At 44.2% G+C, this 18,632-nt stretch overlaps 2 protein-coding genes across 2 annotated transcripts; one reads left to right on the plus strand and one right to left on the minus strand.

Moving 5' to 3' along the window:
• The first annotated feature begins 3,379 nt into the window (after window positions 1-3,379).
• Window positions 3,380-6,084, plus strand: LOC123079571 (putative pentatricopeptide repeat-containing protein At3g11460, mitochondrial). The gene has a single exon (XM_044502365.1). It carries the CDS (start codon window positions 3,413-3,415, stop codon window positions 5,345-5,347), a length of 1,935 nt encoding a protein of 644 aa, XP_044358300.1. The 5' UTR covers window positions 3,380-3,412; the 3' UTR covers window positions 5,348-6,084.
• Window positions 6,085-6,713: 629 nt separating this feature from the next.
• On the minus strand, window positions 6,714-17,027 carry LOC123079572 (N-terminal kinase-like protein). Its single transcript, XM_044502366.1, has 21 exons — window positions 16,715-17,027; window positions 16,103-16,201; window positions 15,594-15,745; window positions 14,882-14,954; window positions 13,737-13,859; window positions 13,424-13,532; window positions 12,898-12,977; window positions 12,666-12,747; window positions 12,397-12,536; window positions 12,170-12,280; window positions 11,942-12,058; window positions 11,775-11,864; window positions 11,382-11,435; window positions 11,205-11,279; window positions 10,668-10,743; window positions 10,471-10,570; window positions 9,553-9,622; window positions 8,901-8,974; window positions 7,869-7,978; window positions 7,437-7,685; window positions 6,714-7,322 (listed from the first exon to the last, which is right to left on the minus strand). The coding sequence occupies exons 1-21, from the start codon at window positions 16,838-16,840 to the stop codon at window positions 6,958-6,960; spliced, it is 2,475 nt and encodes an 824-aa protein (XP_044358301.1). The 5' UTR covers window positions 16,841-17,027; the 3' UTR covers window positions 6,714-6,957.
• Window positions 17,028-18,632: the final 1,605 nt, after the last annotated feature.

The raw sequence follows: 18,632 nt of genomic DNA on the forward strand, positions 1-18,632 counted from the left end.
TCAAGGCCAATTCTTCTACACACCAACCGAATCCTGTGGTAGAGAAGCAGGATCGGCCCCAATGGAGTTTGAGCGCAGTTACTCTGAATTATATAACTTGTTGTTATTCTGAAATATATAACTTGTCTTAACTGGGATAATTTGTGATCATTCAAAAAAAGGGCAAACTTGTTGTTATTCTGAATTATATAACTTGTCTTAACTGGGATAATTTGTGATCATTCAAAAAAAAGGGCAAACTTGTTGTTATTCTGAATTATATAACTTGTCTTAACTGGGATAATTTGTGATCATTCAAAAAAAAGGGCAAACTTGTTGTTATTCTGAATTATATAACTTGTCTTAACTGGGATAATTTGTGATCATTCAAAAAACCTAAATGCTAGAAAGTGCAGCTGCACTTTTCTGTTGATCCGAGTGCGCGCTCAAAGATGGAACGACGCGACAAACTGATCCCTGATTTGGAAAACTGCCCACCCACCCATTCTATATACGGAAAGATTCCTCCACTATAGTATGTTCATTTTCTTCACCTCGTCCGACCGTCCGTGTGAACCCAGTAATGACGTAACGTGCATTAATTCTGGTACAAGAAAATTCAAAAAGCTATAACTTTCAAACCACGTGCCGAAATTATGATCTGTTTTCACCATTGGGTTCCTTGTGACAAGTTCTTTAAAACTAGATCCCATATGAACATGTTTTGATGATTTTTTTTTCAAAAGCAACTTTGATGCTAGATGGGGCAAGTTTAGTTCTAAACATGAGCAACTTTGATGCTAGAAGAATTTCACCAATGTATAAGTGAATTGCGCCTAGTAGCCTCCTACTTAGTTGTGTGCAATAGTGTAATTGGTGGTTACCATGGTTGCTTAGTTTCATACATCAAAAACTAAGTTCTACATAGTTCAGTTGCCTACCATACTGTGAAAGTTTCTCACCGTGAAGTGGGAAGTTTTCTAACATGGTTTCCAAATTCTCTAACTCATAAACCAACAATTTGCCTACGTCGATACGACGTTGCCTACGAGTGATCCCTAATTGCTTAAAATACTATAAAAGTTGTCCATCAGAGGACCTAAGATGCCAACACTACCGAGTGCGTGGCTGTTGGCTAGCCAGGTCGCGGGTGTTAGATAAGAAGTTGCATAGGGGGTAACCAGAAGTTTCATAGGAGGCAGATCAGACAATTGCCCACAAGCCTACATAAATTCTTAATTTTCAGTCGAGTTGCCTGTAAAAATCGTTGAAATCTTCAGATATAATGATGAAAACACACATGAGTTGCCTAGCCAGGTCACGACAAGCTCTTCAAAACTAAACCCCACATGGATATGTTTCTTTAAAAAATCAAAGCAACTTTTATGCTAGATGAGGCAACTTTAGTGCCAAATAGAAGCAACTTCACTCCATTAAAAATAACTAATTAGCAACAATAAGAAACTAACTAATAATACGTAACAACTTCGAAACAGAGCTAGATAACATCACAACATCATCATAAGCAACTTTCCTTCTACAAGAGGCAACTTTAGTGCTAAAAGCAGACAACTTCACTACATTTCGTGTCCTAGTTAAATTTGTCTATAATTTGGCTGTGTGCATCAAGAGATGCAGAGGCCAGGGGTATTCCTCTTTTTCGAAAAAAAACAATTTTGTCTAATATTCTCCTAACTTCCTCACTAGTACATCCAACTTGCCTATTTGTTCATGCTTGTATGTCATTGTTTCTAAATTGCGTGTAATACTATGAAGTCATCTATCAGTGATGCTCCTGTGTCTGCTATTGCTATTTATGGTAGGCTAACATGATGGTGAATCTAAACCACTTCAGAGTGTTTGTAGGCAACTTAGAAAAACAATATTATAAATAACTTCGTAATATTGTAAGCAACTATTTTTGCAAAGTTAGGCAACTGAGCAGCAATTGTAGGCAACTAATTACCAATAGCAGCAACTAGGCATCAATAGTAGGCAATTTATAGCATTAATAGGCAATTGAACATCAACAGTAGGCCACTGACCATCAACAATTGGCAATTGAGCAACCATGACACGCAAATTGGGACAATCATAGCAAAATTCACAGATATACATAGTGCAGCGAAGTTGCTTTGTATATAGCACTAAAGAAACCTTATGTTTTGTGTGATTTTCTTGTTTTTACACAAACCAACCTAATAGTCAGTCCTACTAGGCCAAAAAGAAGAAGTTGCTTTCCTATAGCACTATAGTTGCCTCCATTGCACCCAAAGTTGCTCTCAAAAAAAGTTTGAGGAAACCTACTCATATGGGATCTTGTTTTGAAGAACTCATCATGATGAACCTGACGGTGAAAACGGAACTGGATTTTGAAGGTTGAATCAAAAGTTATGCCTTTTATGACTTTTTAAACCCCAAATAAATGCACGTGGGGACAAGATCTAGGCCGATTCTAGCAGTATCCATGTGCGCCACGGGATGTGGCTAAGCAATTTCCTTTTATAGTCTAGCAGCTGGACACAAGGACACATACCTACTATATATGAAGGTGCGCTCTAAACAACGAACGAGCGTAGCTGCGCTTCCTAGCCATGTCCTTCAAAAAAATACAGCACATAAAACTCTCTGTACTAGAGGTCACAAATAACAAGTGCCATGGTGATAACACAGTATGTGATTGTAGGACTGGACATATTTTTTTACTCACCCAGAATCGGACTATGGCTGTACATCTCTCTGTACATTTTACTCAGCTAAACTACATCCACGAGCAGCTTTGCGATCTTCCCAAGCCTTCAAGACGCCTTGAATGCGCTCCCAGCTCAGCTTGTCTTCCTCATGCCTAGCCTTAAGAACACCAGTGAGCTTCCTTATCTCATCTTGGAGCTTGGCGACGTCACTCTTGCTTTTCTTTGCTTCAGCTTGATTCCTCTGCGTGAGAGTTGCTATCTGCTGCTTGTACGTGGCTTCATCTTCGTTCTTCTTTCGAAGCTGCTCCTGCAAAAGAGCGTTGGCCTGCCTCTCCTTGACAAGCTCCTCCTCCAAGTGAGCTCTGGACTGGGCTTCTTGGTCAAGCTGCTCCATCAGCTGTTGGAGATGTAACGTCAGGCGTGTAGCGGGCATCAGCGATGAACGTCGGCAACTCTCGCGCTGCTTCAACGAGCTGGTTGATCTGAAACCAGAAACAAAGTACGCATAGAGGAAGGGGATCGGATCGGGAGGCGACGGCGACGGCGGCGGCGGCGGCGGCGGAAACGAACCGCTCGGATGCCATATGGTCCCGTTTAGGCGACCTGGGCCTTGTTAGGCCGCCAACAGCTAACCAGCGACCTGGGCCCTGGGAGGGAAGCACCGTTTCGCAACTAGGTCGGGATCATCTCGTCCCCTCAAAATTTACTTAAAAAAAACTCCCGGCTTGTGCTGGCTAAAGATGACCACCGAGCCTTCCACTTCCGCGACGACCTCCGCCGCCGCCGCCTTAGCAGGCGACGCTAATGGCACGGAGCCATGGAGCGCCCGGGTGCGCACCTTGTCGCGCCTCGGCCGGCACCGGGAGGTCCTAGCCCTGCTACGCGGCGGCGACCCCTCGCCGCCGCCGCACGCCCTTGCGCTACCAGCCGCGGTCATCTCTTGCACGGCGCTATCCCTGGTCTCCGGCGTCGCCCAGATACAGGCACTCGGTCACAAGCGCGGCCTGCTCCCTTCCTCCGACGCCTACCTCCTCTCCTCGCTGCTCTCCTCCTACTCCCGCCTCGGCCTGCTCCCACGCGCCCACCAACTCCTCGACGAAATGCCCCTCGCGTCCACGCCTCCCACCACGCTCCGCACCGCCTTCAACTCCCTCATCTCCGGATGCGCGCTGCACGCGCTCCCGGCCGCCTGCTTCGCCCTCTTCCGCCGCATGCGGGCGGCCGGCGCCCCCTTCGACGCCGTCACGCTCATGACGCTGCTCCCTGCCGCTCCTCATAGCCTCGTGCCGCAGCTCCATGCCCTCGCGGGGAAAGCAGGGCTGGCCGCCGAGACAAACGTGGCCAACTGCCTCATATCAGCGTACGCGCGCCGCGGCGCTGGCCTTGCCCGGCAGGTCTTTGACGAGATGCCATTGACCTCCCGTGACATTGTCTCGTGGAACGCCGTGCTCTCGGCCCACGCGCAGAATGGCCTCGCGGTGGACGCCCTTGATCTCTACAGCCGCATGTGTGGCCACGATGGCAGTGGTGTGGAGCCGGACGCCGTGACGCTCGTGGGCGTACTCTCCTCATGTGCCCACCTTGGAGCGCGCGGTGTAGGCCTGGGTGTCGAACGCTACATGCAGGAGAGACTCCCAGGCTTCCGCGCCAACATGCAGCTCTGCAACTCTCTCATCAACTTCCATGCACGCTGCGGCAGTTTGCCCCAGGCACAGCGGCTGTTCAACGAAATGCCTAGGAAGAGCATTGTGTCTTGGACGGCACTGATCACTGGGTACGGCATGCACGGGCATGGCGATGTTGCTGTAAATCTCTTCCAGGCGATGGTGTCAGAAGGCATCCGGCCAGATAATGTCGCAATGGTCGGCCTCTTGTCGGCGTGCAGCCACGCTGGAATGTACGAGGAGGGGCGCAAGTACTTCTCAGCAATGGAGAGTACATACCAGTTGCGACCTACACTGGAGCACTATACCTGCATGGTGGACCTCCTTGGACGGGCCGGCCGTCTCAAGGAGGCGCAAGAACTCATTTCTTCAATGCCCATGCCAGCCGACGGTGCCGTGTGGGGTGCCCTTCTTGGGGCATGCAAGATACATAAGAATGTGGAGATAGGGGAGGAGGCTTTCGAGCATGTCATCAAGCTCGAACCGAGCAATGTGGGCTACTATGTGCTCATGGCGAACATATACACAGACACGGGACAACCGGATGGTGTAGTGAGGGTGCGGGCGATGATGAGGGAGCGCGGGCTCAAGAAGGAGCCTGGGTGCAGCTATGTCGAACACAAGGGGAGGGTTCATCTCTTCATGGCTGACGACCACTCACATCCGCAGGCAAAGAGGATTTACGAGCTCGTGATTAAGCTTGAACAAATGGTGACGGAGAAAACAGATGGCACTGTGGAAAATGGGCAAGGCAGAGTGGACGAGGGGTACTCTGGGAAGATGGCTGCGCCGTTGATCGGCTTTCACAGTGAGAAGCTCGCTGTGGCCTTTGGTATGCTGAACACTGATGACAGTGAGATTGTGGTGATCAAGAACCTAAGGATATGCGGGGACTGCCACTCTTTCCTGAAGGCGGTCTCTGCAATTGTCAACCGAGCATTTCTCGTCAGGGACGCGAGCCGCTTCCATCGCTTCGAAGGTGGAGCATGCTCCTGCAAAGACTACTGGTGAAGAATTTGGTGCTGACTGTTAGGAGAAGGAAGATTTCACTCCGGATCTTCAGTACTCACTGCACTGGAACAGGCTTGGTGACTATGCTACTACTGTCCTTCCACTCCAGCTATGAGAAAAGTGGAGGGCTGGATCAACAGCGGGCAAAATGGACTCGCTGTTAGGTTGACCAGTACTCCCAGATCGAACAGGCTCCCATTTGTTTTGCATAATCCGAGGTGCGGACCGATTGGTGGATGGTTATCCTGGTGCTCGACAGCCAGTAGAACAAACTGTGAACTTTCTCGAGGCTTGCATTCTACTCCTGATCAATTGGCATTGCCCCTCATGCAATTGCTTGTGGAAATGCAATGCTCCACGCACGCCCTTGGACCTTCTAGGGAGGAAGTACCCGGCCCTGTTTGAGACAATGGTGTGACAATGCCAGATTTTTTTACCAGATGTGGTTCAGAGTACACCAGCAATGGTCAGCATGTTCTGAATCGTTGGCATGGCTCAGGTCGGTTGTTTAGTCAAATAAAGAATGAACCGCCATCTTTTGCATCAGGAAAGGGCTGATGGAAGGGCAAAGGAAAAAAATTGACCGTGATGCTGAGCTGTATGTCCATGCACGCGCGCCAATTTCAGAGTTTATTAGATTCCACTGGTGTGAGTCGATTTTGAAGGCAATTTTGTATTCTTGTCATTGGAATCGTTGCATTCCTGCTGCTATCAACTATTTTTGCCATTCTAGTGCACTTATGCTTTGCCAGGATATCAAGATCAGGCACACAAGGAATGCAGTGGCGTCAGGTCGCGATAATACTGTCCGTCGTTGGTTGAGCTCAGTGTGATCTATGCTTTGTTGCAACAGCACCCCCCGGCTTCATACTGGGTGCTGCGCTTACTGACAGCTACTCCCTCCGTTCGGAATTACTTGTCGCAGAAATGGATGTATCTACACGTATTTTAGTTCTAGATATATTCATTTCCAAGACAAGTAATTCCGAACGGAGGGAGTACTGTAAACAATTTCCTAACCCACAAATTGTTGCCGAGTATACTTCTTAATACGCTGAACAATTTTGTGCCGTGTTGTAAGCTGAGATCTGTGGTTGCTTGCAACAGGCTGATGGTGGTTTCGGGCGGTTTTCCAACATGGAAGCTAGAGCTGCATGTTAATCCCCAGTTCATCATAGAAACCAACAGAGTGGTAGCTCCTGACGGTACATATTATCGTAAAAATTGCACAATCCTGGTCACAGGCTATCGACATGCATACAACATGCAACACCAAAATTTTAGGACGATTCTTAGATGAATCCAGACTATCATTTAGAAGATCTGTAGAAACCTTGTCTGGTTCGTCCAAACAAATCTAAGCCCAGGAAAACAAAGGCAAAATCATATATTGATGGCACAGTTCAAGCACTGTACCTGTGATGTACATAAAATTCCTGAGCTACCACCATATTACACAATTGTGATATTATACAACGGGCAGAGTTCAAGCAATGTTCATGTCGTATAAATGATTGGGCTAGTTTACAAAGAGGATCTCCTAGACACATCAAAGACAAAAGAAAAGGAAAAAAAGTTGCATCCTTGTACAACAACTGTATCATGGCACTCTACATGCCAGTTGAGGAGGTCCTTCCTATTCTTTGAGCACCAAGTTTTGGTTGTGCTGGCTTTGCTCCTCGGCCCCTACCGGATGACGCCAGAGGCCTAGCTTTGGTTGCCGGCGGGGGTGCTGCAATGGCACCCCATAGGTCGTCATTATTCGCTGCTGCTGGTTTCAAAGCCTTCCCAGATGATTTCGGCTGAGGTGCAGCTATTGAACCCCAGAGATCATCATCATCATTGTGCGATACCGAGGGTTTGATGCCTGCAGACTTCGGTGCGATTTTGGGTGCCGGAACAGCCGTAGGGCCCCATAGAGCATCCTCCTCTGCTTTTGGTGCCGCTGGCTGATTTGATCTTGATGAACTTGGAACTATGGTTGAAATTTTTGAATTGAGAAAATAAATTAGCCAATAAGTGTTTTAACAGAGATGCATATGTCCTTCCTTGAGATACAAATGCACCACGACAGAAAGGTAAAACTTACTTGGTTGCTTTGGTTGCACCACCGGACGTTTCTGGGCAGCTTGTATGTTAGAAAGAAGAGATGGCGGTGACTTTTCTTCAAATGGATCTACATCATCCCATCCTTCGTTATCACTACCATTCTCTTCCTGGTTACCGTTCTCGAGCTCACCCCATCCATCCATAGATGAGCTTGCTGATGCTGGTGCAGTTTGATCAAAAGAGTTGGAAGTGGCTGCTGGTGCATATGCTGCTGGGGCAGAGTGAGTATCTGTGACAATATAATACCCAACATAAGGACTCACATGCAATGTAACACATCTATAACTTCTGTTAATCCTCGTTCCACAAAATTACACCTTGACACCTTTATAAGCCCTCCAGGTTTATGGAAGAGATGAAAACTGAGATCAAAACTCCCAAGGATTTAAGAAATTTAGAAAATGAATAATACCTGATGTGGTACTTGGGGGTGCTGAAACTTGAGAGTTACTGGCATTTGCAGTAGATACTGGACCATGGTCGGAAGGTTTTCCCTTCTGAGTAATAGAACTCATGGCCCACCTGTATATGTACGCTTTCTAGTAAGTAATAAAGCAACTGCATACAAAATCAGAAAATTCTAAAGATAAACTGAAAAGGCATAAAGATAGCTCCAGTACAACTGTAGATGCATACATCATTCAGGCTTCATTTGGCTAAGTAAAGAAGGGAAGTGGCTAAGTTTTTGCTCTTGTATACACTAACTAGTTAGTTTCAAGCAAAAAAAATACCAGTGTCATAGTTTTCAAAGGTTAATGGACGTTATTACATCCCAGAGCACAATGCAGCGCAAAATTGACACGGCTGCCTTAAGAAATGGGTGTTTCCTAGCAAGCATGCTAGCATCAGACATATTCAGCGGCATCTGCTACATGAGTTGATATGTACTCCCTCTGTTCACTATTAGTTGACACATCCCTCTGATCCGAATTAATTGACGCATCCTCTATACAATGTAAAATGGACATTGTATAGAGGCAGTGTCATTTAATTCGGATCAGAGGGAGTAACTTTTTTTCTGAAATCGGATGTATATAGACGCATTTTAGGTGTTTATTCACTCATTTCAGTATGTATCTAGTCCATACTGAAATATCCAAAACATCTTATAATAGTGAACAGAGAGAATACTAAATAACTACATTCACCAAGGGCCTTTACAGCATGGTTCCCACAATCAATGTTTTTTGCATGTTTCCTTTGTTTATGAAAGTTCAGTTTGATATTAATATGTCCAAAATTTAAGTTTTCAAATAGATAAGAAATCTTGTAGTCTAAGATTGTTTTAAGTTCTAAACACATACTAGACACAATTCTAAGCATTCAAGTAGAGATACTGTTTTAAAATGAGGTTAGTTAGGAAAACTCTAGTTTGCAGTACATGTAGGACCTTGAAAGACATAAGCAAGCTTGCATATGATGATTGGGACATATGACAACTTACCCAAGTAAACTAGCATTTCCAGGTTTTAACTGAACACCAGTACCTTCGGCTGCCCTGTTGTCTCCTGTGTTAAGCTATAAAACACAACAAAGTAAAAAAATAATCACAATATAAGAAGAGCAACACTGATAAAACAAAAGGGTAGAGGTACATATGTTGTATTAGCAACATCACAGCGGAGAACCTTATCGCAGCAATGATATACTCGCTCCGTCCCAAAATAAGTGTCCCAACTTTGTACTAACTTTAGTACAAAGTTGTACTAAGGTTAAGACACTTATTTTGGGACGGAGGGAGTATACATGAATGTATTTTTGGAACAATTAGGCTAGTATACTATATCTGGTACCTTCACCAGCCAACATCCGGGCAGATCAAGGAAATAATAAATGTAAGAAAGAGTTAATGATAATAAACATGCATAGGACATGGATTTTGTACACCTAAGCATATGTGTTCTTTCTATTTTGAAATTTTAAAAAGTGGGTTTCAAAGTAAAATAAAATATCACATGTACATATTAGATTTGGAATAAAGAAAACAAAAGGACATGTTGCAACACTAAGTTAACAGCCAGCATATTGTGCCACAATCCACAGCTAGTGTAATAAAACAGTCAATTTATAGTAGGCATATAAACTAGATATGCTACCTTTTCATGATGTTGTTTTGCTATTTGCAAGAATTGGTCAGTAGCCTGGAAAGCCTTGGTCCTCACATCACTATAAAGAAAATAAGAATGGATTAGCTGAAAGACCAAGTCAAAAAAGTACAGTAAGAACAAATGAAAAAGGCCTTACGTGATGCACGTCACATTTTGCCATCTTGGCATTGACCACTTTGGTTGTTAAAACTTTGTATTCAGGTATATATCAACTTTTGTCAAAAGTGGAATATGCCAGTTCTTTAAAACTAATGATGCATCTAGTGCTCAAATGATGTCTTTTAATTGTGAGATCACAAGATTCACTCGTGTCACGGGAGGATAGGAAGTTAATAACCAAGGCTTGCTTTTAAAGGAGACATGTGTGAATACTAACATATTAATACACATGGCTATGGAGGTCTGGGTTCAGCTTTTATGGGTTCAAAGAAGAAAGGCTGCAGTGAGAGAGTGAATAAAATAGGACAGAACATCCACTCAGATGGAATTTGGGAGCTCAAATTTGCATTAATAATAAAATTAGGCGGGTTTACAGCTGTTCTCCTCAGTCGATGGATGGGATGAATGCCTATATCGCTTTTTAATTTTGATGCTAAATGGCTTAAAGTCCCTAAACGCAATCCTAAAAGGGGAAAACCATCACTTTATTGTGAGTGCAGTTCAAACAAAAGGGAGTTAAATAGGGACAGTATTGTAACAAAAACTACTAATTAACCACAAATTGCTAGTCCGTAAGAGTGCTCCAGCTAAAGGGAGTGATTAGGGACAACCTCATAATAAACACCACTAGCAAACATGTCTAAAAACAACATATGTAACAACTGGAGGCAGTAGTGATTAGGCCAGCAGTCTTCTATTCCAGCAATGACATACTAGAGAGAGCTAGAGCTAAAGGTTCCAACTTACCTGTCTGGGTCAAATGTAAGGACAACAATGTTAGGCAGTATACGGGTTGCAATCTCTGTCATTTCGTAGTATGAACTAGTGACACTCAGTGCCATGATTCCTGGCAAGGTAAAATAATGATTCATACTTTGTCACAATAATCAGTGGAGGAATGCTCTATCAATAGTACAACAACACATCTGCTCAGGTTAATGTACCAGCTGCTCGAGCAGGCGGGAAGGTATCACGTAATGCACGGACTGTGAATGCATTGATCAATACTCGCTTCCTAGTCTGTAAAAATAACAGAGCCGCATTAACAAAGATTATAAATAAGGTTGAACTGTAAAAAAATCAAATGAAGTCCATATCCAGGACACAGAAGAAAAAGCAGAAGTTGCACTTGCATTGCACAATCAAACAAGAAAAGATTTTAAGCTTGCCCCTAGACATTGCTATCTTTCCATTTTGTGACAAATCGTGGCCAACTAGTACTATTTTCTTCCGGTCTTCATTCATTATTGTATGTGTTTGCCGCCAGCAACCAGCTAGTTTTCAACAAAAAATAGAACCTTACTGATGGAGAATATCTAGGATTCAAGACTTAAAAACAATTGTGGTCAAGATCTCCCGAGATATGCCAATTGGCACATCTAGAATTCCGCAGCATCACTAGTGCAGCATATCTAAGCAACACTTCAAAGGAAAACTAGCAATAAGAGCAACGAAAAAGGTAGAGCATCTTTGGAACAAACCCCATCATTCATGTAAGTTGAAATATTCCCAAGAAGAATTGTAGTGTTTGTCCGGATTGCAGGTTCTTCATCCACCTGAAGACAAACAACAATGCTTTTACTCAACTGTACAACCCTTCTCATATCCAACAACGCATCACTGGGTTGAAACCAATTTTAACTAGAATGAAACATCACCTGAAGCTTAGAGAGATACTTCAAGAGAGATCCTGAGATTGTACGCTGAGATAACTACAGTAACAGATCAGCCAATTAGCACAAAAGACAAAAAAAACTCTCATGTAATAGAGGAGGACCATGAAACAAACTGAAGTCCCTGGATTGTTCTTTAAAACCATAATTATGACTAAAGGGAACACAAAAATCAAAATTCCGAAGCAAGAATGGTTATAGTTTCAAAATCTTCAAATGAACTAAGCCTAAAATAGTACAACAACAACAACAAACAACAACAACAAAGCCTTTAGTCCCAAACAAGTTGGGGTAGGCTAGAGGTGAAACCCATAAGCCTAAAATAGTAGACCTAGTCAAATAAAACTTAGGCCCAACGTGGAAGTACGTGCAACTCACTTTTGGTGCCAATACAAGCATCGACTTCAGTGTCAGTTCACGGAGCAAAGAAGAAGTATCAGAGAACCCAGTGGCAACATGAGGAAAAACCTGCAAATCCAGAATTATCCTGTCAAATGTGAACACTCAGAAACAAACATACGACCATATAAAAATAGAGCGCATACTTGTTCATCAACTGTTTGAGATGCCAATGACTCTCCAAACTGATCTATGTGCTGCAAAAGACTAACTCGGATAGCTCGGTCATTCGAGGCAAAAAGCTTCACAATAGTTGGCAAAACCTGAAAAGGGCCAGTATTCTCAACATGAGTGACAAGCCCACAAACCATCTTTACTGGATGGTCAAGAACCAAAATATATATTGAGCAAAAGCAAAATAAATGATGACAAACCTTAGTACTAAACTGATCAGCTGGAAGCCAGGAACCCATCTTTAACAGAACAGTCAAGGCTGGAGCAGCAGCAGAACCAAATTCAAGAGCAGATGCCAATACAGGGAGCAACTATTCACAAAGTAGACAAGATATAAACATAAACAAGGAACTCCAGTTAGTTGCACAGAAAATTAACAAAGTCCAAACTCAGGCCTCATGGGTTCTAACTGGGAGTTTCACGGTACCTTTTTCAGAACTATCTCACGGGGAAGTTGTTCTGCTATATTTGGGAGTTTCCGGAAAAAGCTATCTTTCTCAACACTGTCCTTTAAATTAAGAACTTCCATGAACTGGATGGTCTCTACCAACTTGTTCTGGAAAAACTCTGAAATTAAAAGCCAAATTGTTAATTACAGCATTAAGAACAAAGGCTGAAGAAGATGGGTGTTAATAAAAGACGGAGAAAATGAAAAAAAATAGTGCTTGAATGACAATGAAAAACTATTGAACTTGCCGCTGTTGTCAATAAGTTTTGAAGGATTCATTCTACGAGAAGGTGTAGAACTTAAGAGCTTCTGGTAATCTGGAAGCAGAGACTGCAACAAAACAAAAACGAAATCAATAACATTAGAAGTCAGAGAAACCATGTCAATGATGTTCTACGGTACAGACAATGGAGAATCTGATGTGTTCACAAGATAGCTCAAGAACAAACCAAACCCCAGCACACAGTCATGCAAGCTAACCTTTGGGATTGAAGCAATGTTGCGAAGGTCCTCTGTCCTGCTCAACTTTCCACCAGAAAAGAGCTCATGAATTAAACACCCTGCAATGAGTGACATATGTTGTGTCATATGTTCTCATTATTTCGTTGTGCATAAGGAGCAACATTGAAGAAACAAGAGGGATGGTGCACCAAACAGAAGTATCACCACACAGAAGAGTGGATATCATCTGATTTTCTTAGTTTAGACTTGACAAGTTTTTCATTAGTCAATCTCACCATTGACTTGGTCTAGAATTCAAAATGGGTAAAATTACCATGAAAGACTTCCATGCATTCACGCACAGAGAAAATACCCATTGCGAAATAACTGAACAACTTCGATAGGTTAAGTAAAGAAGAGCGAGTGCGCAACTGGTAGTGGTGAGAACCGTTTGAAAAAGAAGTTTTCCCCATTTTTAAACATGAAGAATAAACAGAACCGCCACATAAGAATGCAATTGAGGAAAGGGAACCCTATTACAATGCAGTGAGTTAGGTCAGCTCACCCAATCCCCATGAATCAATTGCCCACGGAGGTGATTTTCTAATTGAAGCCCAATCTGACTTTGTCAGCTCCAGTGGCTTGTACTGTGCTCCAACTAACCATTCAAATTGCTGCAGATGAACATAAAATGAGAAGATCTTGACATAGATTCAAACATCTATATGATGTAATCACGGAAAATAATATATATTTCTGAATTTCCGAGCTTGACATAAAAGCTGGTTTGAACAGTCACCAAAACATAGCTGAAAGAGAACTGTATGTAGTGCTACATCTGTCTAGCATAAATAAAGGTATCGATTGAGAGGCATTACCAACATAGGGCTACTAGCGATTTCGTTATTGGCATCAAATTCTGAGAGAACATCAAAAGCATGAAGCTTCCAGTCCAGAGTTTGAGTAACAACTACACTAGCCAAGCACACATTTCCATGAACCTGAAATTGATAAAGGGACAGCAACCAGCTCATTTAAGATTGAAATACTGACAGTACTTGTTATTTTCAACAATAAAGTTATGAATTATCACAATATCAGGTCAAATATGACCCCATAAAACATCCTCCAACATGATTTTACCGTCACCAAGACATATCTGTACGTTCAACAAGTATATCTACTACATGTGCATTATATAGATCCTCTAATTATCGGTTAACAAGTAATGTCAACTAACAAGGTTGGCTTGACACAGTTCACAGACATAAATATAAATTGCAGTGAAGCAAGAGAAACATGGTATTTTATGATCCGTGAGAACCTCTCAAAAAGGCAGTGCATAGTAAAGGAGTAACTTAAAGCAGAAATCAAATGCTCAATGAAGTAACACAGTATAAGCCGTTTGACAGCGGAATAATACTTGGCCTCATCTGCATCAAGGGTTTGGAGTGTAAGGCTTGCAACAGATTTTGCTGTTAGGTTGAACGCATGATCTAATGCCAAAGTTATATATCCCACATTAATCTTTTAATAAGGATGAAAGTTTTTTTTTAAGAGCTAGGCGTTAATTGTTCGGTTTGCCACAGCCTTGCGCTTTTCTTTGCTATTGCCTAGAGCCTAGGCACGCCTTTTTTAACTACGAAAAAGATGAAGAAATTAAGGATCTCACAGAAAATAATTTGTTCCGGTGAAAAAAGTCTGTATGCTCAAGTGGCAGACATGTAATAACTAGAAAAAGCTCTGTCAAAAGCCATAGAACCAAATAAACAAAGAAGTTCTGAAAATGGCTTGGGCTTCAAGCATGATGCGACAAATCGATTGGCACAATAACATATAAAATTTGCTTCAGTGTCTGGAACAATATAGAACGATATAATGAGCAAGCAGCAATCCAGCAACCATTAGCAGTAATCAAATCTACAAGCAGATATGAGATAGCAACAAATAAAGGATTTTTTTATAAACAGCTTGCGTGGAAAAGAAATAGAAGATAAGGTTTCATATTAAGGCAGGAACTTACGAGCTTGCAATCATTGTTGAGAAAGCTCACAGCTTTTGATATCTGGTGAAGACCCCAAGCAAAATACTCATCTCTGGAACAACTTACTGATGAGAATAAAGTTTATACTGAACAAAAATGAAAATGAAAATGGAATAAAAATATAAAATCTTGAGGACAAAAGAAGATAGCCAGCCAACTGCAAAATTTTGATCTCAAGAAATGGGTAGCAATGGCACAGTAAGCCAACATACCAATGACTCTTGACTAGAATTTGTGCAGTACCATGTAAACTGCTGTCTACAGTCTACTATGAAGTATACCCATTCATATACAATGATTTTGTGCCCCTATCAGTGCAATTACCGATCAGGCCGCATGATCGAGTTGGTTATGTCGTGTGATAACTACTGGGTGTGTGAACAGTCAGAGGCGAGCACTGGTTACAAGGTAGCACCACGGTGAACACTGATAAGAACTCTTTATCTCTAGACTTCTCAGACACAACGCCACTGGTTTGCCTACCAGCAGATTCCAACTTGGTTATTAGATATTTTCACACAGGAATGTTATTACAGATCCTCAGCGTTATGGAATCACTGTTCAGTTAGTGTGGATCAAATATAATCTAGTTAAAACAAATCATATCGCTCAGCTAGCCTTACGGTAGACAAGTACGCACATGCATGCCAAGTTTTGTTAAACACGAGAAGACAAGAGAAGCGCATTGTACCTCTGTGTACCTCCCAGGTTCAGCTCTTTGATCTTTTCAGAAAGTGGTGTAACAGGCTCTGTGACTATATATATTGTGTGTTTTATAGCAGGTCCATCAGGAACTTCTGCTTCTGTACTGTGAAGAAAGGATAATATATTTGGATGGCGTACCTGCATTACAAACAACACTCAACTGACTTAGCACTTAGCAGGTGCCAATACAAAAATGATAAACATTGACTGAAGTATATTAGAACATCATGTTATCAATACTGAGATATAGCACCATTATTAAATATATGATGTCTACAGTTGTTTGCCTCGAAGTATATTAGAAAATCATGTTTGCAAAGCTGAGATATAGCACCATTATTAAATATATGCTGTCTACAGTTGTTTCCCAACTTTTGTGTTGGTCGTAATGTTTTTAAGACTAATTGTTTACCACCACTCACTTTGCTCTAATATGTCGTAGTAATAGCACTCCTAGTTATCAATAATCTTATAGATAAAAATGAGAAAACTTACTGTTCGTAATCTCTTAACACCATTACGGCCAGCAACCATGTGCCTGTCCTGAGGGTTGCTCCCTGACAGTGAGAAAATAGACACAGGCGATCCATCATCCTGGAGAAGACAAGGGAACGGTTATGTTGGAAACAGAATTACGGTGAAAATAACCTGGGTGATCAGCGGTAACATTATGCACAAACGTTTCACACTTCAATACATTGGATCACAATGGAGGGCCTCCACAAATTATGCAATCCATTTCAAGTTCAACCATCCACTAACCGAGATTATCAACTAAGCACTGGATCCACGAATTCTACTTCCTAAGGGCACTGAACTCAGCTATTTGACTTCCTTCGACGTTGCCAAAGCTAGCACCAGCCTGACACGAACTAGAAAACTGTACCCTGACCTGAGACTGCTACAGGGCACACGCTCATACAAGGTCCAGCGCGCACGAGGCCTCGAAGCACCGAAAGCCCAAGCTAAATCCCCGTAGAAAAGCGCACGGAATTAGCTCCAGCTCCCGGATCACCAGTTCAGCACGACATCGAGAAGCTCGCGTGCCCTACGGGGGATCCAATCGGCCCGCCCCCGGTGGGGAGGCAGGAGGCGGGCGTGAAGTACCTTGGAGGCGCCGCGGTGGTGCGTCCAGGAGCCCCAGGCGGAGGCGTGGGGCTCGCCGATGGTGTAGGGGAAGTCCTTGAGGCCCGATCCGGATCCCGCGACCACGTCCTTGAGGAACTTGAACATTTTGCTCTGCTCCCTCGGCGCGTTCCCCCTCGATTCTCCGGGTGACGACTGGGCTCCCTCGGTCGCCTCCCCCGGCGGTGGGTGGCTGTGCGGGAGGAGGAGGAGGCGTCGGGGTAGATCCGGGGAGGACGAGGGGGTGGAGGCCGCTTCCAGGGAGGTAGACGGGGAGGGGGAAACGGCACGTGGGGACCTACCTGCAAGGGGGCGAAGATGGGTGCGGTGTTTCGCATATCCCCCCTTGCCTGTCAGAATCTCCAACTGTGATTGGTGGACAGGCAGGATGACAGCTCATGCTTACACGATGCGATTAGTATATTTCTTTTCCATGTCAAATTGCGTAATTTGTATTTTTTTTTACACTGTGATGGACTCTAAAAAACGTCTTATAAAATGTTGCGGAGGTAATACTCACCAGCTACGTGATTAGTGCAAGGCATTTCGGAATGGCAGTGATAGGCGCCGGCGCACTGGCCGAACGGTTGGGCCGGTCGTATGCCAGCCGCCCGATTCGCACGTTCCTGACTGCTTGATTTCGCCAGCTGGCCCCGCCCCGCGCGTCGTCTTCGTTCTCCCAACACCACGAGCCCGCGAGATCCCCTCCGGAAAAAAATCCCCCGCTCTGGGAGTAGGCTCCCGCACCGCGGGCCACCCGTCGCCCTCCGGCGCATCAGGTTGCGCCTTCGCCGCACCCGTCCCCCCGCAGATAGCCACCTCCGTCGTCGGCCGCAGCTGGATGATGAGGCCACGCAACTCCATCGTCGCCGGCCATCGACACATGCAGCATTCGCCGATGTGGCTCGTAGCACCGGCCGTCGCCGCTTCCAGCATCTGCTAGTCGAGATTCCGGCTGCAGCTGCAACACCCCCTGCCCTGGTCGTGGTCACCGCCGGGGAGCTTGTGTGTTCACGGGGTCCAGATTTTCTGTCAGTTCATGGTTCCAACCAAAATGTGTGGATGTAGCAAAAATCATCGCCAGTGGTAGCAAGATCGAAACACGGTTGCAGCAAAACGTCATTGCCGCCCGTCGCGGCTTGCAGCTAATCCATGAACGGATGTAGCTAAAAAACTCGCCTTGTGGTATCGTTTCTGGTTGCCGGTTGTAACAAAATTCAGGATCCCCGTCCATGTCCGTCGAAGCAAAAAAAAATCGCCGATGGTAGCTTTTGCGGTTGCCGATTGTAACAAATTCAAGACCTCGTTGGCCGCGACGGCCGTTGCCAGCAACTGCTGTGGATGCAACACCATTTTTTTTTTGCAAGGCCGCCGTGCTCCTGGTATAGCTTTGTTTTCGATTTAGCCGGTTGCAGCTTTTTAATTTGTCGGCTCCAGCTTTCTATTTGTCGGTTGTAGCAATTTCATCTCCCAACCCCATGTTTTGATTTGCTGGTTCCAGCATTTTCTTTGCCGGTAGTAGCTTTGCAATAGCTGGTTCCAGCTTTTGATTTCGATGGTTGTAGCAACGTCTTCTGTCGAATGCGACCAATAACGGGAGGTGGACGAAGCAGCTTGCGGTCGCGGCCAATGGTGGGAGGTGGACGAAGCAACTTGGGAGATGGCGGTCACGGCCAATGAGATGGCGGCGGCGTTGGAGTAGCTCGCGGCGGCGCCATGGGAGCCTGCTTGGAAGAGTTTGCCGAAGAAAACGATTGGAGAAGGAGCCACGCAAGTGGATAAGGCAGAGCTGCATGATGGACCAGACCAGCCAAAGTTTGGGCCGGCGCACCGGCCACAAGCGATTCCCTTCAGAATTGGGCCAGTCAAACATTTCTTAAGTTTAAGTTCTTTTTTTGTG

Source organism: Triticum aestivum, chromosome 3D (assembly GCF_018294505.1).
Source record: "Triticum aestivum cultivar Chinese Spring chromosome 3D, IWGSC CS RefSeq v2.1, whole genome shotgun sequence".
NCBI classification, from domain to species: Eukaryota; Viridiplantae; Streptophyta; class Magnoliopsida; order Poales; family Poaceae; genus Triticum; species Triticum aestivum.